The following is a 27,966-nucleotide window of genomic DNA, read 5'->3' as shown; positions in this document are numbered from 1 at the left end:
CTTTGTTGCTTTCTATATTTTTATCTTTTCATTTTCTGTGGGTTGGCAATGCTTTGGTATTTGTTTATTTCCTCTAAAAGTGATGATTTCTTTTTATCTTTTCATTTTTAAATTACATATAAAATTTTTCTTTTCTTTTGTTTTTTTTTTCTCTAAAGAATATCGAGATTGCTATCTTCAAGATAAAGACACACCATGTTTGTCCTGTAATTTCAAGCTCTTCTTTCTCATACTTTTGTTCTTTCAAAAAAAAAAAAAAAAACAATACAAAACAACAAAAGAGAACCCCGTCCATTATCATTATCTGATGAAGTTAGAGGAGGCTCTCCTGGAGGAGAGAGCCTACCTGTGATTTTGTAGAAAAAAAACACTACCATTCCCTGTCATTAAACCAAACAAGAGCTCAAAACATTGAAAACCTAAAGCACCAATCTTTGTTCTAAGCCAAAAAAAAAAAACAACCCCAAGAGAAACAATCAAAATCCCAGTCCGGGTTTTCTTTTTTCTCTTGCTTTTGTTAAAAAAAAAAAGATTTTGGGGTGTGGTTTTTTTTATATGTAAAAAGAGTAGACAATCAAAAACAAAGTCTGGGCTTGTTTTGTTTTTTGTTGATCTCTTTCTCTGTATTGTTTTTTAAAACTTTTTGGGTGTGTTTTGAATGTGAAAAAAATGGCACTTTCCATGCACAAAGAGTCATTGAATAACAAGCAAATGGATAGTAGTAAGTATGTAAGGTATACACCAGAGCAAGTGGAAGCTTTGGAAAGAGTATACAATGAATGTCCAAAGCCTAGCTCTTTAAGAAGGCAGCAGCTCATTAGGGAGTGCCCTATTCTTTCCAACATTGAGCCTAAACAGATCAAAGTTTGGTTTCAGAACCGAAGGTAAATCATTTTTTATTTCTTAGTCCTTTTTTTTTCACCATTTTCTTGTATTGTTTGAGAAAAAAATGGAAATGGGAAATGGGAAATGGCTAAATGGGTTCATTGATCTTGTTTTAGCTTTTCTTATTTGCTTATATGAAAAAAAATAATGGGTTAGTTTCTCATTTTGGAAATAGCCAAATGGTTTCAGTTATTTTGTTCTGATTTTTCTTACTTGTTTTTAATCTAAATTTGTCGCTTTGTTCCTGATAAAATAATGGGATTTTTCTTGATCAAAATGTCCTGCTAGTATTTATTTTTATTTAGTTCTTTTTATCTCCATTTTTTGTTTGTTTTTTCATTTCATTTTATTGTCTTGTGTTTGAAGGACCATGGTAGAGTATAAGATCTTTTAAAAAAAACCTTCAAAAAACACATAAATTTTGCAAAAAAAAAAAAGAAAAAGAAAAAGCTGATCTTAAATTTTCGGAGGTCCATTTAGTTCTTATTAAGTGTTTTTAAGAAAATATTTTGAGAAGTGTATGGTTCTTTTAATTGTTTTAGTAGCTATGCACTTGGTGCTTTCCTTTTTCCAGATTTATATTTAACTGTATATAAATTTGTACACCGAATCTATGTAGTCACTAAACTAGATTATTTTGCATCATTGAAAAATAGAAGAATATATATATATACACATATATTTGTTTTAAAACCTTTTAATGAGGTGACATAATATGGTTTACTGGATTTATACACTATCATCAAATATAAATCTACTTTTTCCCTAGCACTTTTACTTTTTCTTTCTTTTTGTAGCATTTTAGGCATCTCTTTTAAGCTGTAAAAGTATGTATATAAAAAAACTTTAAAAATTTAAGCATACTGTATTGGTAAATACTCGAGTCTATGTCTTGTTTCGACTCTGAATACATATCTGCATGGTGTCTCTAGAGACATGTAGATTGTTCTCTGTTGTATGTTTTCCACTGTGCCACACTTTGGTTTAAGATTAGTTATACGTGTATGTGGACATATATATATGTTTATTTAGAGATATATGTTATTTGGATAGTTCTTTCGTTTGTATCCCTCTATCAATATGTTGCTAATTTATGCATTTATTTAATGAGTTTGATGAACTATTTTCCTTGTTTTAAACAGATGTCGAGAAAAGCAGAGGAAGGAAGCTTCCCGTCTCCAGACGGTGAACCGAAAGCTGACTGCCATGAATAAGCTGTTGATGGAAGAGAATGATCGATTGCAAAAACAGGTCTCGCATCTCGTGTACGAGAATGGATACATGAAGCAGCAGCTGCAGACCGTAAGTCTTTACAACTTTAAAGCTAAATGGTTTGAAATGTTTGACATTTGATACTTTGCACAGCACAATGTTCTTTTCTTTTGCATTATTTGTGTCCTGTCATTTTCTTGATTTCTTGTTTATATCAGAAACTATGTTCCATTTATCAAACTTCCCAAATTCCACATTTGTACGATCATTTCGAAACAATATTACATAGCACTCTATTAAAGTGAACTAATTATGTTTCAACTGGTCGGTTTTGTGTTTTTTGTTTCTTTGATAAGCTTGTTCTAAAGTGTCTTTTCTCACAATGTGGCATTGCATTATGTGTGTGCTTGATAGTTATTTTTCCTTATATTTACAATTTGTAACAGGCTTCAGTAACGACCACGGACAATAATAGCTGTGAGTCCGTGGTCGTGAGTGGTCAGCACCAACAACAGCAAAACCCAACACCTCGGCACCCACAAAGGGATGCTAACAACCCAGCTGGGTAAGCTAAAATGGTTCTCTTTCAGTTCAAACATGAAAATGTCGTTTTCAATTGGTCTCACTATATGTAAACCGTGTTTACTATTTGCTAGTTTACTCACAATTGCTGAGGAGACCCTGGCAGAGTTCCTTTCGAAAGCTACCGGAACTGCTGTTGACTGGGTTCAAATGATTGGGATGAAGGTAATACTCATTTATTATTTATTTTTCTGTGTCTGTTATCTAACTTATGCATGTTGGAGTTTTTTTTTTCTTGATATTCGTACTCCCCATTACTTTTGAAATTTAACTTCACTGTTTATATTACGTAGCCTGGTCCGGATTCTATTGGCATTGTTGCTGTTTCCCGTAACTGTAGCGGAGTAGCAGCACGTGCTTGTGGTCTTGTGAGTCTTGAGCCCACTAAGGTAATTATCCTCCCCAAAAATTAAAAGCAGTTCATGTGATTAATGTGGGAATGCATGTAACTTTTTAAAGTACATGATGGATCTTATTTCAGGTTGCAGAAATCCTTAAAGATCGTCCATCGTGGTATCGTGACTGCCGATGCATTGATGTATTGAGTATAATTCCGACAGCGAATGGTGGAACAATCGAGCTCATCTATATGCAGGTACATTATTGTAGATACTGCAATTCTTAAGTAAACCATGAAGCTGAATTATGTAAATTTAGAATCTTGGCTAATCTATCGGGTATATTGTTTACCAGACTTATGCGCCTACAACATTGGCTGCAGCACGGGACTTTTGGACTCTGAGATATACTACGAGCTTAGAAGATGGCAGTCTCGTGGTAAGTTATATTATGTTCCATGTAATTTACTTTTGGTCTCTCCTTGTCCCGACATTTCATTTTTTAAAGTTGTTTACTTTGCTTGTAACTGCGTGCAGATATGCGAGAGGTCCTTAACATCTTCTACTGGTGGCCCTACCGGGCCTCCTACTACGAGTTTTGTACGAGCCGAAATGCTTCCCAGTGGATTTCTAATCAGACCTTGTGATGGCGGTGGCTCTATCATTCACATTGTTGATCATGTTGATTTAGATGTGAGGATGGTCAACTACAATTTATGACTTTTAGTAACTTAAAACCGATTCAATTAGTTGCCTTACGGGTTTTTGTACCTCTTTACGCATTAGGTTTGGAGTGTTCCTGAAGTTCTTAGGCCACTTTACGAATCATCCAAAATTCTTGCTCAGAAAATGACAATTGCTGTAAGTTAATGATTGAGATCGTACTTCATTTAATGTGTCAAGTCTTGTCTAAGTTTTATTCTACTTTCTATCATCCAGGCCTTGCGGCATATACGGCAAATTGCTCAAGAGACAAATGGAGAAATTCAATATGGTAGTGGTCGTCAACCTGCTGTTTTACGGACTTTTAGTCAGAGACTTTGCAGGTGAGGAACTTATTGTAACTGATACACTTGGCTAACAAATCTAGCACCGTGTGTATCTCACTTCTGTGTTAACTGTTATTTGAATAATATTAGGGGCTTTAATGATGCTGTAAATGGATTTGTCGATGATGGTTGGTCGCTTATGGGTAGTGACGGTGTCGAAGATGTGACCATCATGATAAATTCATCTCCAGGCAAATTCTTCGGGTCTCAATACAACACCTCTATGGTTCCTTCTTTTGGGGGAGGTGTACTATGTGCCAAGGCCTCAATGCTGCTTCAGGTGTTTTCCGTGTTGCTGAATATTATATGGGAATAATTCCCTTCCACTGCATTAGTTTTATTAACTTCTTGTAAATCTTGCAATATGGTTACACAGAGTGTCCCTCCTGCATTGCTTGTTCGGTTTTTGAGGGAGCATCGGTCCGAGTGGGCGGATTATGGAATCGACACCTACTCCGCATCTTGTTTGAAACCTAATCCTTACACTGTCCCGTGTGCTCGGCCTAGTGGTTTCCCTAGTAGTCAGGTCATTCTACCTCTTGCGCATACAGTAGAACATGAAGAGGTGATCATTCTCGTCTATCGTTTTTCTTTACAATGAATTCTATTTGATTGATCTTCCATTAAATTGTTTTTTCAATCTTTGCTGTAGTTCCTTGAAGTTGTTCGTCTAGAAGGCCAGGCATTCACGCCCGAAGATGTAGCTTTGGCACGGGATATGTACTTATTGCAGGTTAGTTTAGTTTTGTAGTGTCTGAAGTTGTGTTTATTTCTATGTTACTTGGATTCAGATGTGAGTGTTGGACTTAAGTATGCTCAACATCAATATTATTTGCAGCAATCTTTATTATTTGTTGTTTCCTTACTATTTTGAAAACACTTTGTGGCAGCTTTGCAGCGGAATTGATGAAAATGAAGTTGGTGCCTGTGCACAGCTTGTTTTTGCACCTATTGATGAATCGTTTGCTGATAATGCTCCATTGCTCCCATCTGGATTTCGAGTCATACCTCTAGATTCCAAGCCAGTTATGGTGACATTCCAACCTAGTTCAATATTTTTTCATTTCATGCTTGTACTTTATGTGAGATTTTGAGAGGAAAAACAAAATAAAACCCGAGTCTGACAAACTCTTGGACTTTGTTCATTGATTATTAATTGCATTTGCTTTAAACTTATGCATTATTGTTATACATATTTTCGACAACATTTTGTATTGTAGGATGGACCAGGAGCAGCTCGAACATTGGATTTAGCTTCTACCCTCGAAGTTGGTCCTGGCAGCAATCGCTCAACTGGTGATGGAGAGACGAACAGTTATAACCTTAGATCAGTCTTGACCATTGCATTCCAATTCACTTTCGAGAACCACTTGAGGGATGACGTGGCTTCTATGGCTCGTCAATATGTACGTAGTGTTGTGGGATCTGTTCAAAGGGTTGCCATGGCTATTGCTCCATCCCGTATTAGCTCTGGCTTGGGACCAAAAAGCCTCCCTGGTTCTCCTGAGGCTCTTACTTTGGTGCGTTGGATTTGCCAAAGCTACAGGTAAGACTTCAATCTTATGCCATACTGTTTTGTTTCGTTTTTCTCTACTTATTGACATTTTGTGATGGATAATTGTTATGAGTTATACCAGAAATACTGGCTATTGTTGTTAATGAACCTATGTTACTAGGAACTCAGGCACGTGTCAGATACATGTACATGTTTGACATGGGGATATGTTTTTGCCTCGTGTCCAAAAATGTCCGATATGGACACTTTAAAAATGATGAAAAGTTGGGTTTGTTTCCCGTTTTCTTTGACAATGATTCAAGTATCTTTTATCGTGATTAAAGGGAGAAGCAACTCGTTTTCCATCGATTTCCTTTAGATTGTAATCTATTTCAGTGTGTAATAACAAATGGAAATTGTGTGGTTTGTTTCAGGATTCATACCGGTGGAGAACTCCTACGAGCCGATTCACAGTCCGGTGATGCTTTGCTGAAGCAACTGTGGAACCATTCAGATGCGATAATGTGCTGTTCATTGAAAACAAATGTAATAAAAATTCTCCTTTAAAAACGATATTCTTAAGTTGTATTCTTTGTTTTTACCTGGCTATCAAAAGCTCTTGAAATGCCTTGTGTTTGGGAAACTAACACAATCCACGGAATTATATTGCAGGCTTCTCCAGTTTTCACCTTTGCAAACCAGGCTGGGCTTGATATGCTAGAAACTACATTGGTAGCCCTTCAAGACATAATGCTGGACAAGATTCTCGATGAAGCCGGCCGAAAGAGCCTATGCTCCGAGTTCTCAAAGATCATGCAACAGGTAAAAATTATTCCAAACAGATTGAGCTTTGACATTGAATTTCTCTCGAAAAGAAAACCTGAGTATAACCAGCCGGTCCCTAAAACACTGCCTTACCTCCTTTTCATTGGTTTTATGTAAATATAACCTATGTTTCTCAGACTCGGGTGCATATTTTTTGTTCAAGATTTCCATATATTCGGTACCTCTAAATCTGCAATATTTGCAGGGGTTTGCACATCTACCAGCAGGGATATGTGTATCGAGTATGGGAAGGCCAGTGTCCTATGAGCAGGTGATTGTGTGGAAGGTTGTCGATGACGACAACGATGATGCTGCCAATCACTGCCTCGCCTTGATGTTTGTAAACTGGTCTTTTGTGTGAGATCTTTACTGATCGAAGTATCGAAAAATTAACTCTTAGGTATCTATCTATCTATCCATCTATATATATTAAGTTATATATACGTTTTAGTGCTTAAAAGGATTATATTATATATATTTATCTAGTTATTGGCAGGATTTAATGGATATTATCAAGTGTTTTATGGGAATATATATGGTTAGACATGTATGTTTGTTTGCTTATTTCTTGATATAGAATGGATAACTTGTGCTAAAAGAATGTGTATGTATATTTCATTAAGAAATTAAAATGGATTATTGTGAAAAAATTGTTAAATTTGATATGGTATAATCAATATGTAATCACTCAAGTTTGGCTGCTGCTTGAGCTTAATTAAGCTTTTGTATTTAAGTTTAAACTTGAGCAGTTGATATAAAAATATTTAAAATATTATTTAAATTATTAATAAAGCTTTTCCATTTTAGTACATCTTTTAAATAAAGTCAAGTATTAGTAACTTATAATTCAGTTCAATCAATAGCGGGAATTTGGTCAGTAATTTTCGAAGCTTCAATGTAAATCTTTATTCTATATAAAAAAATTAACATAGTGAAGCCACTTATAATTTATTAATAATTATTTTACCTAAGTAACTAAATATTTTAATTTATCTACAATTTATTAATAGTAATTAAAAAGGGTAAATGATGGTGAAGCCACTTATAACTCAATTATCAAAAATTATAAAATTATCCTTTAATTAAAATGAATACTTATTTTATAAATTTTCATAATTACTGTGATGTTGGTGGAAAAGAGGATCAAAATGACAGGCAAAAATCTAATCTAATAAATGAAGAAGGATTTGAGGTCAGGCTATCTAACTATAACCTACAACCTGCCTATCTCTGTATCCAAAATTACTTTTTATCTATTTACATACATAGAAACCACTGGGCTTAACATTAAATGAGTAATGAGTTGATGAGGCTGCAACATAACATAAAGATAATGGAATGCATGTCAGCGTTTGAAAATCGAGGCAAATATTGGTTTTTAAAAGGAGTGTATATTTTTCGAGCATTGCATCCTATGGCCTCCCTTCTCTTTCTCTATATTTTTCCTATTTCAACTTATTATTTTGTCTTCACACAGGAAAAGGTGTTTTGTAAGCAGCGTTGCGGCGTGAAGGGAGAAAGGATTACTTTTTCCTGCTTTTTCTTTTTCAATTTTAAGTTACATTTTCATTTATCATCAAACTAAAATTTTACACAAGATTTTTTATGTTAGCATTTATTGAAGTAAATGTGATTTTCGCATCTAAAGTTAACTCACCATTTGCCATTTACATTACAAGTCCCAAGTCTTCATAAAATCAAATTCAAATTGAATCTAAAAATTAATATTAATATACTTTAAACTTCTTCAACACTTATATTTACAAAAATTAATTCAAACTCATTTTCAATCTGTTCTTATTATTTTAATTTAATATTTAATAATTTTATGTACTTTTTATTTATTAAATTATTTTATATAATAATCTCAGTATTATTTTATTATTTACATTAGAATAGTATTATATATTTAATATAAATTTATTTTATGTTATAAATAACATAATATAAAAATATTATAAACTTAAAATAAACTGGACCAAACTCAAACCTTCAATATTCAAAACTAAGTTCAGCCCATATTTTAAATAAACCTAATTTTTTATCTAAACCCATTTTTCGGGTCTAACATTTTTACCTAAACCCTTTCAAATTTCGATAGAACCCACCCAGTCCTGTGAACAGTTCTAAGTACAAGTTAACTTCATAAAGCAAAGGCATAAAACCCTAATGAAACACAAACCATAAAACAGATGAACACAGCAGTACGCAAACAATGCTGTTTTGTCTATGTTTCAATTTATGGTGTACTAATTCAACCATCTCATCGGGGACTTTGTACTGCATCAAGAAAATCCCGGAATTTCCCCCGGCATCGGAGCCAGCTCATTCTTACTAAACCTCTCTTCATCATAAAATGAGGCTTTAACGACCCTACCCCCAAAAAACCGTCCATCAAGGTCAATTAATGCTTTAGTTGTGTCCTCTGATCTCTCGAATTGAATAAAGATTCTGACGGCTTCATCGGCTGGGAAGTTTGGCTCTGTTATCTCAAATATCAGAACTCGGGTAACAGTTCCGTATTTGGCACACTCGGATCCAACCTCGTCTTCTAATTCATCGTCTACCTCACCAGGACCAACCTTGAAGAAGTTCAATAGTTAGCCATTTTCATTATCATTGATCACAGTCATTAAGACAGGAAAACAAATCTCCATATCCTCAGTTTCTCTTCTTTATCATTTATTTTTAAGAACACATATTTCAACAATAAAGAATTCATGAATAGCTCAAAAGCATATAACTATGTTACTCGGACTTGGGTGTTGGGTGTTCGGAAATGTCAAATATAGGCGTTATACATGGGCACTTTCAGAAAAACGAAGAATCGAAACAACATAATTCAACAAGACAAGGAATACTAAACAAGAAATAGTCAACACATAATATTACCATTCTACTATCCACTAAATCCTATAAGAATGAGTAGCTTTATCTTACCAAATAATTCAATGCAATGCAAGCTGATATGAAGAATCACCAGAGTCTGATATGAAGAATCAGTTTGCTTTCCAGGAATAAAAAAATGAAAGAAAAGAAACTGTTTTATGGTTAACAATAAGAACCAGATTGATCTGCTATTCATTCAGATTTCACATGATTCTTTAAAATGCATTTGGTAAACTATTTCATCCATAATAACAGATGCAGTGCTTAATCTTCCTCTTCAAGCTATATTCTTTTGGCAGGAGAGGTATATAATAAAAAGTACATTGGACTGAAATAAGAAAATTCTGTAGAAAGTGAAATGTGGCACGCAATGACAGACCCACATGGGAAATGATGACGGATATAATGTGCTATGATCAGCACCTAAGACCAAAGATCACTTTATAACAGTATTTCAACCAAAGAGTTCAAGTATTTGTTACTTGGACTTGGACATGAGTGTTAGATATAGATATGTCTGACACGGATATGTTTATTTTTTTCTCAAGATTTCCATGTATTTGGAGAGTACTTGAAGTAATATCCACTAGTCAAGACATACATTGGACAAGGGTTACTGATAAATATTTCAAGAAAAATAAAGAGTCGGAGTAGCATAGGTACAAGTAAAGTTAAAAGTGTACAATAGCAACTTTGAGCTATGTTACTCTTGACAATATCAACATAGGTAAGAGGATATTATCTTCAGGGACCCTTCAAAAATCCCCCAAAAATACAGGGAAATCTTGAAAATTTTTAATATACTCATGTTCAACACTTCCACTTGAGTTCGAGTAACATAACTAGATGACTAGAAAACATACTTTGAACAGTGAAGTGTATGTAAAAGAAGGACAAAACTGCAAGAAGCCTAGAGAAATTTATGGTTCAGACACTACAATCAAAGGCAATCATCAGAGAGCATCAAGACCTACAAATAAGTAGGATATGCTAGAAAACTATGTCATTTTTCTCAAAATATCAGTATCCAACACATTTGGACATCGGTAATGGGATATTCTCCTCTAGGAGCCTCCAAATACATGGAAATCTTGAAAATAATCGAGAATATCCATGTTTCGCACATATTCCTGACTCCTAGTAACATAGCCAGAAAATATTCCTTGAGCAGTGAAGTTTATATTGCAACCAGATATGATATCTAAAAGGACAGAACTGCAAGGAGAGGAGCCTAGAGAAATTTACAGTTCACTCACTATAATCAAAGGCAATCATCAATAACAACAGGCATCAAAAAGCATCAATAATTAAGTAGGATATGCTAAAAACCTATGTTAAAAATTGAATATACAAATGTTCGTAAGCACCCTTTGAGCGTTGAAGTTTAAATTACAATCACATACGGTATGTATGTAAAACAAGGATAAAAGGGCATTACCATGTTTCTAAGCAGCAAAACACGAGTAGGGGGGCCATTGAAGCTAACACTCTTAACCTTCTTATCAGGTTTAGAAGTCTCACTGGCGTTCACAATTACACCAGCTCTCCTATCAGTCTTCTTTGCCATCAATGGTGTAGTAATCCCTTGCTCCTGTTTTCCAAGACCCTGACCTTCTTTCCACCCCATTTTGGCCATCATTCTCTGGGCAGCAGTCATCTGCCCACCTGCCCCAACTCCTAGTCCACTTGTCTCCGACTTCCCAATAGTGAAACCCTCGGCTTTTCCCGGCGGCGGAGATGGGGACCTTGGAACCCCACCGCTCATAGCAGCACGCCTTCTCCAAGCTTCCTCGCCTGAAATATTCAGCCTGGAATCATTGAAATCTCTTTCTCTTTCCCTTTCCCTTTCCCTTTCTCTCTCTCTTTCCCTCTCTTCTCTTTCCCTCTCCCTTTCGTCTTCTTCCCTCCGCCTTCTCTCCAGTTCCCTCCTCATCTCCTCTTCCATAGCTTTCCTCTTCCTCTCCCTCCGGTATTCCTCGTAATCATTGGGCCTGGCTGGGTCATACTCTTCGATTACACTGGAAGTGACGCCCACAAGTGCAGGCTGATGTTGCACCATTCCGTCGGGTGCAACCGCCACGGGGGAAGGCGAGACGGAGATGGAAACGGAAGAAGAGGTTGTTGTTTTGGGAATAGGGTTTTTGGGTTTGTTTTGGGATCTGAGGATAGTCTGCGGCGGAGCAAAGCCGGAGAAAGGCTTGCGGAGAGTGGGAGGAGCCATCTTTGTACTGCTTGACCATACTGTGGCGTTACTGCTCGGTTGGTTATCCTCATCGGACGGCGGCGGTAGATCTCCATACAACCCACCAAGCATTTGTACTCACTTCTTTACTTTTCCCCAAGAAAAAGCAGAGATTGACAAAGCAAAAATTGCGATGGAAAATTCAATAATATATATCTATATATATAAAATTTTCGGTATCAAAAGAAATTTAGAGAAATTTTTAACTAGGAGATGGGTATCGGCCCGACGCCGTTTCATCAATTTCCCTTTTCTTTAAATTTGAGTATATTTGTTTTTGTTAAATATAAGGAATATTTTTTAAAATAAATATATATTTTTATTTATGCAAAATTTTAATTTAGATTTTGAATATTCGAAATTCACTATTTATATATTTAAATATTTAAGTTTTATCATCTCCTATTCCACTTTAATTAATCAATTTTAATTTGTGGATCTTCGAATATCATGTATAAATTTTAATTTGATTAATTAATTTTAATTTAAACTATTTCAATTCTTAATTTCTACATTTTATGGTTGCTTCAATATTTACTTATATTTATACTTTCGTTGTTAGTATAAAAAATTTATCTGGACACAATAAATAATAATAATAATATTGCATTAAAAACTTAGAAATGAAGAAATATAACCAGGTTTTTATTATAACCCAAGTTCAGATAAACAGTTAAAGGAAAGAACTGATGAAAGAAAATTAATAAGGCAATTCATAAGAATTCATATCTATAATCAACACTTGACAGAAAAGAAGAGGACAACTTATGTCATATTAACATGTTTTTTTTTTAAATCTTGCACTAAACATTTTTCTGATTGAATTCACTAGCAGAACCTAGACAACAGATTCAATGTTGTATTTACCTGCTGTTTTCGAATCGGCCAAAATATAGAAACTTTGCATGGGTGTGGGGTTAAAAAATCCGTTACCTCCGATCAACAACAATGCCCGAGTAAGGATCGTATAGATGGCTGTGTGAAAAAACAATTGTCTGATTAAAATGTCAACCAAGCACTGTCCATCATCTCTCTCATCAGATCAATGTTGCTACGGAATGAGTTAGCTCCAGTAAACCAATTTCTTTGGATTTTAAATTAGTTCACCGTCTCCTTTTCGGTGGCCGTATCTTTGACATCTTTGGTAATTTCAGAGGCAGACCCTATTCCTGAAGCTGTTTCATCATCATTGGTAACAAGTGGATTTGCATTGCCATCGATAGAAGCTGATGGCTCAGGGGGATTTGAACCAAGGTTTGTATTTGTCGATTTCGCAGATGGCTCCAAGGTGGCTTCACTTGCATTGTCTGAGGATGATGATGGAGAGGGTTCAGCAGTATATTCTTGGTTATGATCAGTATCACTGCCTTTTTCTTCTAATTTCACTTGTACTTCACCGTTTCGGACAATAGCAGATTCAGCAAAACCAGATGCTTTGATGCCATCAGAGGTTTCTCTCCATTCGACCCAAGTAGGTGGTTCATCATTTGCATTGTGTGCGGCTTCTTTAGAGTCTTCAGACAGATCGGCAGAGTTAACTTCTGATTTTACATCAGGTACCTGAGAAGATGTTGCTGTATCTTCTAAGTCATCGCCTTTGCCGACAACCACCTTATCATCTTCACCATCGCCGTTGACAACACCAGCTCCCTCAATATTAGGTGATGCAGAAGGCAGAGCACCAGCTGGATTGTCATTGGAACCTCTGTCATCTTCAAAAGCAAACCAGTTGGAATTCGTAAAAAGAGAGCCACTGCAGCACAGAAGATGACCCACCAATTAGTTCAAACAAATGATTTAACACAAATAGAAGTGACTAAATTCTAATTCCGACCAGTTCATTCAAAAGAAGATTTTCAACCAACCTTTCTTGATCATCACCTAGGCGTAAAGAAGATATTACAACCTCCGCAGATTCGTCATCAAAATAAACATCCTGAAAAGTATAATCGGAACAGACAGTTTCTATTATTCACAAAGACCATCTTTACCCAAAGAGAGGGCAGGCAAAACACAATCTTAAAATAATTTAGAAAATAAATAGGCCAAGGAGATGGATGTTCTCTAAGTTACTCGGACTCAGGTGCATGTTCCCTACATGGTTTCGTTTTTTCTATGCTTTTCCATGTATTTGAACTGTCATAGGCCTCAACATGGTGTCAGACATAGCAGAATGAAGAATTTGAGCAACATAGGATGTTCTGGATAATAAAACATGGAGATCCATTTTTGAAGGCCAAAAATAAGAGTGCCAAATCATTTGCAAGAATTTACAGTTTCGCACTAAAATGAGAGGGAAATGCACAAAGAGGAAGAGTTCTCGTATTAAATTTTAGTGAATTTTGTTCCTACATAATTATTCAAATGGCCACCTGTCCAGCTATTGACTTTAAATCGAGATCATAACACATAATATATACCTCATCATCTCGTTCAAGTGAGCCATGTACCTGAAATATATGAAAAATGATATCAGCAAACTAAAAAAACAGATCCGCATTTGTCTACTAATTTAACAACAGAGTGAAAGCATAAAGACAAACATATGAAATAAAAACTTATCTAAACTAAGAAGGTCAAAGAAAAAATACAGAGAAAAAAACATTAAATTGAAAGAGCTAACAAGTTTAATTTGGAGAATAGAACATAAAGATATTGCAAAAGTAATATGAGAATAGTAGACTCGTGTGTAAATGTTAGATACAAAAATGTTCCCGACACAGGTATGTTCAATTTCACTGAGGTTTTTCCATGTATTTGAAGGGTCCTTAGAAGATCATGTTCGATACCCGTATCCAGATACTATAGGGAAAACCACAATAACTGCACAAACAGCTTTAAAAAGATCACTAAGATCTTTTTCTAAGGCCAAAGGTTAAGTGAGAATCAAGAACCAGTCAATGAACCATATAGAATAGTATTAAATGCAGCTTTAATATAACACAAATCACCTGCTTTATTAACTACAAATTATTGCAAATATTAGGTCTCCTCCATTGTAGGATATGTAATAAAATACATCCCAGTAAAATGTAAAATAATTGGTTATTTCTGATATACAATTTCTGTTTTAGATGTTCATTCTCTTGGTCCTAGTATATTCAATAAGTAGATGAATACAACACAAATATAGCAAGATTAGAACGAAAGTTCTAGAAAGCACCTCATCTGTATCATCATTACTATAAATGCCATATCGAAATGCCTGGCTTAAGTTATTTGCCAAGGCTGTAACATCATAATCCCTATCTTGGTAATCATCATCACTATCTCTAGTCCTGTCTTGTAATGTGGTTGGCCTCCTGTTAAAATTGATCAAACCATATTAAAGTAACTCAGAGAGAGAAAGGTCGTAAATATTATATATTGAACAAAAAAGTCAGCAGGCAACAGCAACTTGAAGAAACTTCCATGCATTTCCTTTTGGTGTCTCAATATTTTTCCATTCAAGTTGCAAAAACTCATTCAAAATCATTTCTTTTCTGGCCTGAGACTCAAATCATTCATGATCTTTGGTTTAGCAGCTGAGCTTAAAAGACGGAAGTCATTCAATGATAAAATAAAAATAACCTATAATATTGAAACCCCAATATTCTAAGCAGATCATAACTTCAGAAGAATTCAGCCATAACCTCCCAGCGATAAAGAATATTGCCAATAACACACCCAAGTTATGACATTAAAACAATCTTTAAAATTCAGTTTAAAGGTCAAAGAACCATTTCTATTTTAAAGTTGAAAATAAAAGTCTCCATACATTTGTCCTTACATCAACCATGCCTTTTTCTCCCATTGCAACTTTCCATATACACATTATAACTCTATAAAAAACTTGTTCTTCCACTGTCCGACTTGTTTCACTGTTTCACTCATTATAAGAGAAGGTAAAACTAAACATCCGCTAATGGAGCAAGCAAAAAATTTCAAAATCCTAATACTTCAGACAAACAAGTCTGACAATTTAAACCATGGCAATTTCAGATGGCATCTGCATAAATGTAAAATAAAGCAACATTAAGAGGAAGATGACATACCCACAAGCCCACTGGTAAACATTTTCTATAGCATTACGCTTTGATAGAACATTCTTCTGCCAATCAATCCATTCACTGTTTTCCTGTCAAAGAAAAACAAATTAAGAACACAACTCCTGAAACTCAAGGGGAAAAAAGGATTTTGCATCTGAGAACAATCCACAGAACTTTTACCCTGGGATCATCCCAGTGGTTAGAACTTAGAACTTGGAAATCTCGATGTTCGAAGCTTGGGAGTAGAAGAGGAGTTAATGACATGGGAGACGGCTATCTCGCATTGTGACATCAGACAATTGTAAACATTCAGAAAATGCCAGTAAATGTTGACATGACATTATTATTTTAGAAGTGTTAAACAATGATATAATAGTTAACTTCATGAATAAGAAAAATCAGTTACCACATTACTTTAACACAGTCCTTCAGCCCAAAAGTTATCTTATTGTCCACTTTGGAAAAGCCCAACTATTGGGGAATACGTTAAATGCACTTAAAAAATTAATCAGTACCTGATTACAGAATCCCATTTCTGTCCTTAGTCGATAACAACTTCTTAACCTAAATATTGTTCATAGTCCAGAGTCCACACTACATGCGACTTCTAACCGTGGATAATTTATTTGCAACATCCAAAATGGAAATGCAGAACTATTATTGGGTACATCGAACACTAGATATCATTCAATAGTAGAAACTAAGGTCCACTTCTGGTTCTCAAATCAGAAACTTAAATGATACTTCAATTTCAACCAAGTGTTGAAAATTGCAATACTACACACAGCACTGACAAGTAACTAAGAAAATGCAATCAAAACTGTAGAAAAGATGTAAAACCTGCAGATATGACTGAATGTCCCAGTTGCTATTTCCAAGCTGAACAAGTTTGTTAGATATACGTGTCAAGTGTCCAATATTCCCTATCTTCGGTGATGGTCTACCTTCAGCACTAACTGTTGGCTGCAGGAGATTGGACCAAAGGAAAAAAAAAAAAAAAGCACCAATTCAGCATTACAATTGAGTCGGGGCAGGGTAAGGGTAAAAAATTAACAAGTACAAACAATAAAAATGCAGAACAAAAACGCATGCCACAGAAAGGCCCTTCCAAAATACAGCCAACTAAGACAGGATAACTACCATATTTGGATCAGAACCTAACATGCAATTCTTTTCTGCTTCAAGTATTTTTCCCAAAAGATTACATTCCCGAAGGAGATTTGCAATAAGAGGAACATTTTTGCTCTCTAAACAAGACAATATTATGTTCTCCACATGATGATGCAAGAAATTGTTGTACGGATACCTGCATAGAGAACCAACCAAGATTATGAGAAATAGGATCTAATCAGCAAACATGTCACTGCAAAGCAGGAATAAACTTACTCAAAGAACAAGTTCAGAATCCTCTGCATGGCACTCAATCGAATCAATTCCTTTTCAGCAGTTTCACTACCAACCATCAGCAAGACTGAAATAAACTCTACAATCTGGAAAATCTCATGTCAAATTTTAAGTAAACCCATCAGATTTCTTTGGTTGTGCAATAGGTGATCCATAGAAATGGACCATAGAAGAGTGGTTTGGTATAGAAATTATGAAGCCAACCATTATCTATAGCTGATTCATGCAGGAATAAAAAGAGAGAGAGAGAGAGACATTCAATCCTCAAATGCACAAAAGGTAACTTTAAAACAAAAAAGCACCTTCAAACGATGTTTCCCAAGTGGTGGCTGTAATTTTCCATACGTTGTTAATAAGGTTGACTTTGAGGACGAAGCATCCAAAAGCTTCAGTAAATTACCTGCAGCATGGTAAGATGATTTTTTAGTTCTCTTGTGGGATAACATTGACATTTAAGTCAAGTCAAAATGAACTACTTAAGCATCTTTCATAAGCTATGAAGAACAGACAAGCCAGAATCCCCTAAGTACATGTCATAACAGTTTCAGATACTCATATGCATCTGACAGACTCAGAAACATATCTGACGCAAAGAAACAGATCCCAGAAATGCATGGGTATGGCAGTGAAAAGAACAATAAATTGTAGTCACCCTTCCCCAGAAAGAGAGGCTGTGGATTAGAATAATTTGAATGTGCAATACAAAAACTACAAGAATAAACATACAATTAAAAAAGTTTAAATATAAACTTCATATGAGCCTTTTTATTGCAAACTACGAATATTTTTATTCAAAACTAATGAAACATATATTTTATATTGCTGTATCCCACTGTGTTCTGTCCTAGTTTTATTAAACTTGTCATATCACCATTTCCACACTGTATCATACCGGAGTCCCTTGTTTGTTTCAATGATTACTATGTCATGAGACAATAGTGGGATGTTGATGCTCTTTCTTCCTTTCCTTTTATATAAATAGTTCCATACGTATTAAGTAGTTGAGAATATGCTTCAAAAGAGTAACTCTGGGGGGTATACACATACAAAAAGAAATCATATGCTACGAAAACAAAGAGTAACTTATTTTTCCAATTATGAACAAGAAGATTCTGCAAATGGACTGTGTCAGGCAGCTATCAATAAACCAGAGCGGACAGCTTCACCTAAATTCTCCAGCATGCCTTCAACTGTCTCAGGGTTAGCAGATATCGTTGATCCTTGAGAGATTTGGCGGTTGTATGTGTGATACACACCCAATGTTAGCCTCTTGGGATCTAACAAAGATATGCAGACAGTCAAGGAATTGACCAGAACAGATTTGGGTCTTGAGTCTTCCAAAGCATGACGAAATAATCTTCTGATGAAACTTCATGACAGCACCAAAAGAACACCCAAAACAAACGATTAGTTAGAACACACTTTTAGTACATCAATAAAGAAAATGAGGGGAAAAAAAAGGAAAACAACACCTACTTTGGGCTTGTAATTTTGGCAGCAAGACCATGAGGAGCAAATCGTGTTATTGCACATAAGGTTTCAGCAGCATTGGCATGCACCTCAGCAGAATCCTGTAGAAAACATTTAAACAATTTTCAATGAATACAGACCCACATTTCAACAACAATAAATGATATAACACCTTAACCACAAGCCCTAAATGATCATAATTCAGCAGTACTCTTCAAAGATCAGGAAACATCAATGTGGGCATCATTCCAAGATATCTAACAAAGAATCAGCACATCATCTATCTCACTCTTAAACTGGCAGAACCTAAATCCATTATTGTAATTGAATTTGATGGAAACATGGAGTCAGCACTTGTGCAACAAAGAATCAAATACAACAGTGTTCTAATCAAGCTACAATAGAACAGCTTAAGGATCAAGTTTAGATATATAGAAGGGATCAGGAGATAAAAGCAAATCTATTTTGCAAAAGAGATTTGTAAATAGTACTTTCTATCTAGCATTCAAGGGTAATTTAATTTGTCTTCCATGTTACCTTTCTCTTTTAACTTTATGTTGTTTTGTTTTGTTTCTTTTCCACCTATAACAGTCATTACTCAGTACTCACATCTTTTCCACCTATTAGCCCCTCACTTGGGCAAGGGTGGAACTCTGGAATGAATAGAAAGGGTCAAATCCTTGGACAAAATCAGAAGCATACTATCCTTAAAAAAATGAAGGAAAAATAACAACGAGAAGCTAAAGCCAGCAACGAAGTTAAGAAAAACTACATCGACATCTTACCTAAGTAGAAAAAAGGTACAAATTTTGGTATGCTCAAACACTCAAAGGAACTTACAGAAGAGCTAAACTTGTCCGCAATCATCTCCAACACATTTGTTTCCTCTATCCATTGCATTGACTCCATGTAGCTAGCGTACATATGCTCATCAGCACCAATTAGACGTATTAAAACCTGCTTAACAAGAAATAACTCATAAGCTAACCAAAATCCTCTCGGTATGGTGGTGAGTGGCAATGTGGGATCAAAGTTTATTTAATTCATTGCAAAAAACTATAAATATTTCAATAACATAAACTTTGGTAGACAAAACAAATGCACATGAATTATCATTAAATGAGCACAAAGAATAGAAAACTCCAGAAGTTTTTGAGAGGTTCATATAAGGAAAGAAAAGAATAAAGAAAAAGAAACACTAACCTCCATTATGGAAGTTATGCCAATCAGGTCAATTAGCATCTCAACAATTTCCTGATGTCCCTGCACAGCATCGTGAAGGCAACAAATCAGATCAATAATATAGAGGTAACTAAAGCTAAAAAAAGGCTTTGTTCCCTATACAAAGCATTGCATGCAAAATATGCATCAACAACTGCAAGACAGCCACCTAGGAGATTCTAGAAAGAAAAGTTCACATTGAAGGTCATATTCAACAAATTTATAGAGTAAAGAGATATGCATCAGATTCATCCAGATTCTAAAGAGTTCAACCATTGTAGCTACAAGAAGTCCGTATTATATCAATAAGCACAAACACATTACAAAGCATTGCATGCAAAATATGCATCAACAACTGCAAGACAGCCACCTAGGTGATTCTAGAAAGAAAAGTTCACATTGAAGGTCATATTCAACAAATTTATAGAGTAAAGAGATATGCATCAGATTCATCCAGATTCTAAAGAGTTCAACCATTGTAGCTACAAGAAGTCCATATTATATCAATAAGCACAAACACATTAGTCCTTGTTATATTGAAAATGTCCATATAAAGATGCATCAAAATGATTACTGTAGCAAACATATTTATGCTTCCAGCAGGGTTAAAATAACAAAGAAATTAATATTAAATGACACACACAATGCATTGCAGTATAAAATTTGACAACTAGGAATTCTACTGCAGCTTAGTTACAAGAATTTAACCTGACTACTGCAAGTTTGTACTGATCGATGCAATGCAAACAAGGAACCGAAAACCAATCCAAACGTGGAGTTTGGATGGTTTTTGCTATTTGCTTCATAAGTTTAAAAACTGCGGATACCGGAACAGAACTGAATTCTATTTTTATTTAATTTATAATTAATTTTAATTTTTGCATGATGTAAAAATAAAATTTTATATTTAAAATAGTGAAAATAACTTAAAATACTATATAAAAATTATTTTTCAAAAATACTATATACGAGCTCATGATTTTTTTTAGTTTCAAGTAAAATTATTTTTTAGACATATTATGATAACGACTTTGAAACTTCACAAAATAATATCAAAAAGCCATAACACAAAACCAATTTTGTCAAAATAAAATCTAAAAACCCAAAAACCAAAATTAGCATGGAAAAAACAAGAACCAAACAAAACCAAATTATCATGGACAGTTCGAAAAATCCAAAAAAACCAACCGAACCAAACTCAACCCTAACCTTACAAAATAAGCTAGATAACAACCAATTAAAAGGATCCACCACTTTCTCAACAATTAAATAATTTAGAAATTGCAAATAAGCTAAAAATAAAAGGAAAGGATACCCCCACAATAACCCCTTCTAAGATAGCTGGTTTTTTAAATTCAGTCTTGTGACATGAAGCAAATCAATCTACATTCTAAGTAACTTAGGTTTAAAGAGAAAAGTGCTAAACAATATATAGAAAGTCCAACTAAGACAAGGACATGTAAAGAGTTCAACAAATTGCCACCAAAGTTTAGCAAGCTGATGCATAGATTCTCTTCCTAACAAGGAAACATGCATCTTTTAGGGGCGCAACCATGGATTTCCTACCAATCTGGAACATACAACAAAGAAAACATCCTGCAATAGCTAAAAAACCATTGACAAGAGCTCAACAATATTACAAATCTTTAACTGATCAAAGATAAGAGAAGAATATAAGAACATAAACAAAATTACCCCTCAAAACAAGGGCACAAACAAATAGTTAGACAGACCAGATTGCAAAGCAAATCACCAAGTCCTAATTCCAACAAGACCATTTGTTTAAAATTGAATCAGATTTTGCAAGCAAATATGAATATCAATTTCATTCTCAGTATGCTGTATGTCAATACATAACAGTAAAGCACAAATAAATACAAGGAATACCTCGATCAAGTTTAATAAAATCTTAAATATACCTTAATATACTGCATGAACGCTGATGTCTTCCGCAACAGCAGACATATGACAATCTAACAAGAAGTAACCAAATATGAAACATGGATAACAAGATATTCAGAGTCCCTTCTTTAATCACAACAAACAACATTAAAGGCAAAAGAGCTACAATGCTAAACATGTAAATATCTCAAAAGTTCAAAACAGAATACCCTGCTAAAGTACCCTGCCAGTTGTGTGCCATGAGAGTGATTCGAATTCAAGAAGGAAAATAACAAATTCATTAACTGCAAACAATCAAGGACCAAAGATTTAGAAACTGACAAAAATAAAAGGAAATCTATAACTGCAAAAGGGAATAAAAGGGTCAACTTCTTACTCCCTCATCTTCTACTAGTGTCTTTAGTATGATATCAACCTCACACGTAAAAATCTCACATGCAATAGAAGGAAACCTGCAATCACACAAACCAAACATTACAAAACATCATGTATATAGTAATATCAAGGGAGTAAGGACACAAAGCTATCAACTAAAACTATTAAAACCTACTTGTAAATTTGCTTCTTATCAGCATTCTCTGGAGGTTCTACCACAATATATTGAATAAGTTGTTCAACCTGAGCCTTCTCCCGCAAGCTGCAAACAAGAATAAGTGAAAAAAACAAACAAAGCAAAAGCATAGAATTGACCATTGACATACAGACAATTTGCAAAGTGCAGCTTAAAATGATTGAATATCCAACCTTGCCAGAAATCAAGCCATCTACATCTTCTATTGAGGTCCGAACTAAGGTTACTTTCTTTGATAGGGAAGCAATGTGAGAAAAGGGAACCTTTCCCTAATAGATGCTTTTTATGCAAGAAAGAAGCTGAGTTGACTATCCTCTCTTAAGAACTTGCCCATGGGCAAGACAACTTTGGTACATATAATTATGTCAAAAAATAAACTAAAAAAACAAAATTAAGAGTTCAAAAAAAATTAAGAAAAAATGAATAAAATTATTGAAAAAAATGCAGGAGAAGATAACTGTAAAAGGGGGATTTTACCCACTCCACCAGGATCCAATGGTGTTTCATTGGGGGTGCAAGACAAATGCAACCTCTGGTGCAGTTTCAGGGGTAATACCCCCAAAAACAATTTCCAAAGGAAGCCTAGAAAAGACTGAAGGCGAAATGGTGATACATCTATCCACACCTTTGGTACACTAGCTAGGGAAAAAAAACAATGAACCTCCAAACTACAGATTCTATTCAAAGCATTTATTCCAGATGGACGTTGGATAGCAAAACTCCCATAGGCTACGATACATATATTATTTACAATACATTCTGTGCTCCAGTTAATATAGACATGGCATTATAGTTGAGGAACTATTAAGGAATTCCTACATAACATTATTATTGATAAAGGAAAAGCTTTTACTTTATATAAACGAAGGCCTAAACTCAACTAACCATTTCCACCAAAAGTTTCATGTAATCTAGCAAAAGCTCGCCATCACTTTTGAACCGTTTTTTTTCCCAATGCAGCTTTCTTGGCTCATCACGTAATTAACAGCATTGTAATTATGCTTCACCATGCTTCTACGTTTGTTCTTTACCTCACATTTTGAGCTCCATTTACGTTGATTATAAGTTATGTCATCTAGGATTCCATTAGCTATGTAAGCATAAATCTCAGAAGATTTAATGAATTCTATAAATTCATGTATTTACTTGTCATGTCAAGAAGACAAGCATTGATAATGATACCAAAAATACCTAAAGAAGGGATTTATAAATGCCTTCCCGTACATATAATCTTTAACAATTTCATAATTATTCAAAGTCACTGTAAAATGAAAATTCTATGAGGGTTTAAAAAGCCTTTGACATTTAAAGCCATGACCTAGGATCAAACATTAACACATTGTCTCACTTATAACAAAACATTGCATAGTGATTTGATTCAAGAAACACTACATAAGCACATTAGAGCCCATATATATTGCCTAATTGAAACATGATGATATAGGACAGTTTAACATGTTAAGAAAAAGCAAGCATATGCAGAGACTAGAAAGCATACAAGTTTATAAGCCGCCCATTGAGGGATTTGCATTCCTGAATAATTTCATCCTCGTCAAGAAGCTCCTCCAATGTAAAATTGTCCTTGTCTAAAATTGCATCAATCTGCATTGTCATAAAAGCAAAGAGTATCAAAAGAAAACAAAGAAAAGAAAAGAAATCCATACTTCCTAAGGAATACATAAACAGAAAATAGTACGAATACAAGTTGACTGTAAACTAGCAAGACTGGCCTAGGCCCTTGAATACCATTTCCTTCTACACCGTGCATTATTGGGAAAAAAAGCACTCCCCACCTAAAACTTAAAAGAGAAGAAATTACTACAGGGACGACATTGTAGACTTCTAGAGAGAAAAATGGCACCCGAGCTAAAATCCTAAAAGGAAAAAATCTGAAAAATTCTTTATTGCTGCAAGTAACGTAATAAAGTAAGCTTAAGAAGGTTTTCCCCCAGAACCGCACCAACTTCAAAGAAAAACATGGGATCCCACTATTTCTGTCGCTTTGCCTGACTAAGATATGCTAATGTATACCAGAGGGAACAAAGAGAGTATTTCCCTACAATTCTCTCCTCCAACGTCCTCAAAGAAAGGCAACGGGAAACTTGAAAACATAGATGCCAAAGAAAGCAAGGATACTCATTTCATCCCGTGAGAAATGCTGCCCGATTCATATAATTCGTTTGAATGGAACAAACAATGAAGTTAAAATTTCCCAGAGAAAACGCCACCATACTATATTGTACCAATATTCTAACAACGAGGTGTAGGAATACTGACGGCTTTTAACCAATTCCAGGCATTGAAACACAAGATTACCAGCAGCCAAAATGAAATTCACAGGCAAAAACAAGAAAGAAAGGACCCAGAATTCAATTAAATTCACAAGAAATGGCATACACCTCTACATAGCTCAAAGAAAATAGAGAATAAAAAGGCGAAACTCACAGGAGAAGCAGATGAATATCCAGTCATACGCCAAAACATCTTTGCAAGATTTTAACAGCGAAATTGCCTCCAAAAAAGAACCCCGATCTGAAACCAGAGAAAACCCTAGGAATCTGCGAATTCAAACAAAACAAAACGGGAAAAGATCCGCCGGCGGCGGAAACCCCATCAATTTGAACGGTACGGATTCGAAAGGAAAGCTCAAGAAAAAAGTGGACGTTTCTGGGATTGGATCGAGACGATCGATTTGCGAGCGGGCGATTGAAAGAAACCAAAAAAACAACCCGTAATCGCGGGATTGTTTGGAGAAAAAACTACAAATAAAATTAATATATATTTAATATTATTAATATATAAATTTACTATTTACAAATTGTTTGTAATACTTTTCTTACATTTCTAAATTGTGAAAAATGAGAGAAATTTATATAGCAATTTTTTTCAACACACAAAAATAGAAAGGAATGATTACACGGTCGTTTAAAAATTTAGAAAATGGAAAGAAAAATATAAGCACAAAAAGCCGCGAGCCGAGGCCCAAATAAAGCCAGGTTCGGAAATGAGTCACTGTACACCATCGTCTAAACGCTCACTTTCGGACAGTGAATCATTATCACGGCAATAAATAAAAAAAAGCAAGCATCGGGACCTCCGTTTACACGATCAAAAAGCCGATAAGAGCACGAATTAAATGTTGAAGACACAACATGTGCATGAATCTCGCCATGCCATTGCTTATTTTCGGCTAACACAAAAGCGTAGATCAAGTACCTGCTTTTAAAAAGGAAAAAATCAACGACATGCGGAAACAAAACCATAAAGAAAGGTAGCCACCGAAGCCCTATGATGGAAACAAAAGTGCGTGCTAGGAAAAGCAACACCCCTTCTCAGAAGGGAGCAAGAGAGCCACACTCCAACAACCTATAACTGTTTGTGGTGCACAGTCACCCTTGAGAACAAGTGTTGGGCCCGTACACTGCATTCTCAGTAAGAGCCGTAGGTTCGAAATTGTTGGAAGAAACGACTAACCTTGAAAATGGACCAGAATATAAATAATAATAAGTTCATAGAGCCAAGTTAGAGACCATCATCGAAATGCTCACCTTCAGTCATGGAGGTCATTACCAGCAAGGAAAAATAAAAGCAAGCATCAGGACTTCCATTAATAGGACCAAAAAAACAATAAGAGCGCGAATTAATTGTCGAAAACACATCATGTGCATGGATCTCGCCTTTCCATCACCTCTTTCCGGCAACACAAACGGGTAGATCAAGTACCGCTTTTTAAAAAAGAGAATTCGACGACATACTGAAACAAAACCACAAAGAAAAGTAGCCACCAAGCACGTGCAAGGGAAAGCAACGGCCCTTCTGACAAGGGAGCAAGAGAGCCACACTCCAATGACTTATAGTTGTCGTTGTAAAGTTACTATTGTCCGGGAAAAAGGAATGTTGCTCCGTGTGTTATTTCAAATTTTCAATAGCATGCTAATCAAATCAAGATTTTTCTCCCCATTCAGCAATGAGCAAATCCTTCAGATTTATTTATCTTTATCTTGCACGAAACTTAATTTATCGACTTGATATGCCATAGGATCAACAGAATATTACGTGATAAGGGAAGCAAAATATCGAAAGAGATTTTTACCCTGTGTTTGTGTTTGGATTGAGATTAGAGAAGAGGAAGAAATATTATTTCAATTTATTTAAGGATAAATTATATTAATAGACATCAAGTTATGAAAAATTATAAAATGATGATGAATTTATTAAAAATAAAAAAATTAAATTAAATAGTATAATAAAAAAAACTTGACTATATTGATAATGAGTTCATTGTGAAGTGTGTTGCTGAATGTTATAAGGAAGAGCAGCGTTGGCATGGTCAAACAAGTTGATGGTTTATGCCGTCGGGATTGCACATATTTGCAAGAGTTTCTGATTTTATGGTCAAACTGACGAGAAGAAACATTTATGGTATTCATTGCTTCAATCTACCACCTAGAAAATGCCGGTCTCATTTTTTTAACTATTAAAACAAGATAATATATAACAATTTATTTTTCCCAAGATTCTTCTCATTTACTTTACTTTCATCTCTCTTGTTTTGTTTCCTTCTGCAACTTTTAGGGTGATTGAAAATGGGCACATGAGCCAACTATGCTTATGGTTAGGCATTGAATCCCAACTAAATGACATTACATCTTTCAATGAATTTTTTATACTAGCTTTCCATTAAAAATTATAACTACTTTATTAGGATAAAAAAAATCAATTATCAAGTTCAACATTAAAACTAAATTCATGTATTTAATTTGGAAGAAAATAAATTAACTCAAGTGTCAAATTAAATACTAAAGTCAAATCAGTACCAAATTGAACATTGAATCTAATCTCAAAATTAAATACTATATTAACCCTTATTGAAACAAGTATGTCTTTTTAGTAATTTTTAAAAGTAAATTACATTAGTAGTCACTCAACTATTAGTTAATTATTTTTATCATTCAACTATAAAAGTTACAAAATAATCACCAAGTATTCAATTTTGTATTTTTTGTTACCAATTGGTAAATGTGTCCATCTACTAGGTAGCAGACTCAGGTTGAGCCAAGCTTGGATAAGTACTTTTACACCTCAAGCCGGCTCGGCCTGAATTTAATTTAAATAATAGTAAAATTTTTAATTTTAATTATAAAATAAATAATTAAAATTTTATTATTTTTTGAATAGTAAAATAGGGTTTTGAGATTGACCAAAATGGGCCAAAAAGGGGCTCATGCCTAAACTTTCTTAGAACCGATCTCGATTGGTCCGACCCATGAGCACCTCTATCAATGGACTAACTGTGATAACTTTTAAATGTGACATAATAGTAACTTTAACACTCAACATTTATATATTGTTTCAATTTAGTATTGATTCTAAAAAATCTAACCCTGGACAATTACACATTGTGTAATTTGGTTAGTTTTGCTTGTCTTGGCATACCTTCGACCTAAAAAGATTAAAAAAAAATTATCAGCTAAATTCATTTAAAATTAACCTTCAATGTCATAAAGAAAAATATAATTGCAAAAAAAAAAAGAAAAGAAAAAGACTAAAATATGCAATATGTAAATATCGAAGGTTGAATTTTGTTAGAATCAAGACTAAATTGACATAATTTATAAATATTGAGGTTAAATTTACTATTATACTAATTTTAAAAGTTGTCACTTTGTTAGCTAATTACCAAAAAATATAAAATTAAATAATTGAGTGATTATTTTATAACTTTTCATAATTATTAATAATTATGTGATTACTAATATAATTTATTTTTTAATTTAAATATTTTAAAGTATTAAAATATTTTACACTTAATTAATCCGATTTTTGGATAAATATATGCCACCGATAAATTTC

General features: G+C 34.5%; 3 protein-coding genes across 10 annotated transcripts; 1 reads left to right on the top strand and 2 right to left on the bottom strand.

Moving 5' to 3' along the window:
* Positions 1-7: 7 nt before the first annotated feature.
* On the top strand, positions 8-7,036 carry LOC108489754 (homeobox-leucine zipper protein ATHB-14-like). Of its 2 annotated transcripts, none has more exons than XM_017794484.2 (18): positions 8-884; positions 2,028-2,187; positions 2,544-2,662; positions 2,754-2,844; positions 2,973-3,068; positions 3,161-3,274; positions 3,373-3,456; positions 3,555-3,710; positions 3,804-3,878; positions 3,957-4,063; positions 4,157-4,346; positions 4,443-4,631; positions 4,719-4,799; positions 4,957-5,097; positions 5,287-5,612; positions 5,996-6,107; positions 6,234-6,383; positions 6,592-7,036. In XM_017794484.2, the coding sequence occupies exons 1-18, from the start codon at positions 670-672 to the stop codon at positions 6,745-6,747; spliced, it is 2,562 nt and encodes an 853-aa protein (XP_017649973.1). In that variant the 5' UTR covers positions 8-669; the 3' UTR covers positions 6,748-7,036. The 2 variants fall into 2 exon arrangements, with proteins under 2 accessions (XP_017649973.1, XP_052876096.1); XM_053020136.1 differs by lacking the exon at positions 8-884 and adding an exon at positions 1,750-1,887.
* Positions 7,037-8,305: 1,269 nt separating this feature from the next.
* Positions 8,306-11,774, bottom strand: LOC108486957 (DNA-damage-repair/toleration protein DRT111, chloroplastic). Its single transcript, XM_017791125.2, has 2 exons — positions 10,714-11,774; positions 8,306-8,968 (listed from the first exon to the last, which is right to left on the bottom strand). Exons 1-2 carry the CDS (start codon positions 11,587-11,589, stop codon positions 8,672-8,674), a joined length of 1,173 nt encoding a protein of 390 aa, XP_017646614.2. The 5' UTR covers positions 11,590-11,774; the 3' UTR covers positions 8,306-8,671.
* A 367-nt stretch (positions 11,775-12,141) lies between these two features.
* Positions 12,142-26,215, bottom strand: LOC108489185 (uncharacterized). Of its 7 annotated transcripts, none has more exons than XM_017793522.2 (21): positions 25,662-26,141; positions 24,559-24,671; positions 23,612-23,715; positions 22,093-22,179; positions 21,919-21,994; positions 21,752-21,826; positions 21,560-21,613; positions 19,623-19,682; positions 19,260-19,376; positions 18,426-18,520; positions 18,116-18,318; positions 17,252-17,349; positions 16,932-17,035; positions 16,686-16,851; positions 16,386-16,508; positions 15,726-15,818; positions 15,552-15,634; positions 14,681-14,819; positions 13,938-13,967; positions 13,383-13,453; positions 12,142-13,270 (listed from the first exon to the last, which is right to left on the bottom strand). In XM_017793522.2, exons 2-21 carry the CDS (start codon positions 24,595-24,597, stop codon positions 12,616-12,618), a joined length of 2,472 nt encoding a protein of 823 aa, XP_017649011.1. In that variant the 5' UTR covers positions 24,598-24,671; positions 25,662-26,141; the 3' UTR covers positions 12,142-12,615. The 7 variants fall into 7 exon arrangements, with proteins under 7 accessions (XP_017649011.1, XP_052875781.1, XP_017649012.1 ...); XM_053019821.1 differs by lacking the exon at positions 15,726-15,818 and adding an exon at positions 25,208-25,329 and having other exon boundaries at positions 25,662-26,140; XM_017793523.2 differs by lacking the exon at positions 25,662-26,141 and adding an exon at positions 25,330-25,616.
* Positions 26,216-27,966: the final 1,751 nt, after the last annotated feature.

This window comes from Gossypium arboreum, chromosome 10 (genome assembly GCF_025698485.1).
Source record: "Gossypium arboreum isolate Shixiya-1 chromosome 10, ASM2569848v2, whole genome shotgun sequence".
Taxonomy (NCBI): domain Eukaryota; kingdom Viridiplantae; phylum Streptophyta; class Magnoliopsida; order Malvales; family Malvaceae; genus Gossypium; species Gossypium arboreum.
Note: the sequence above shows the minus strand (reverse complement) of the source record. Positions and strands in the feature narration are given on the sequence as shown.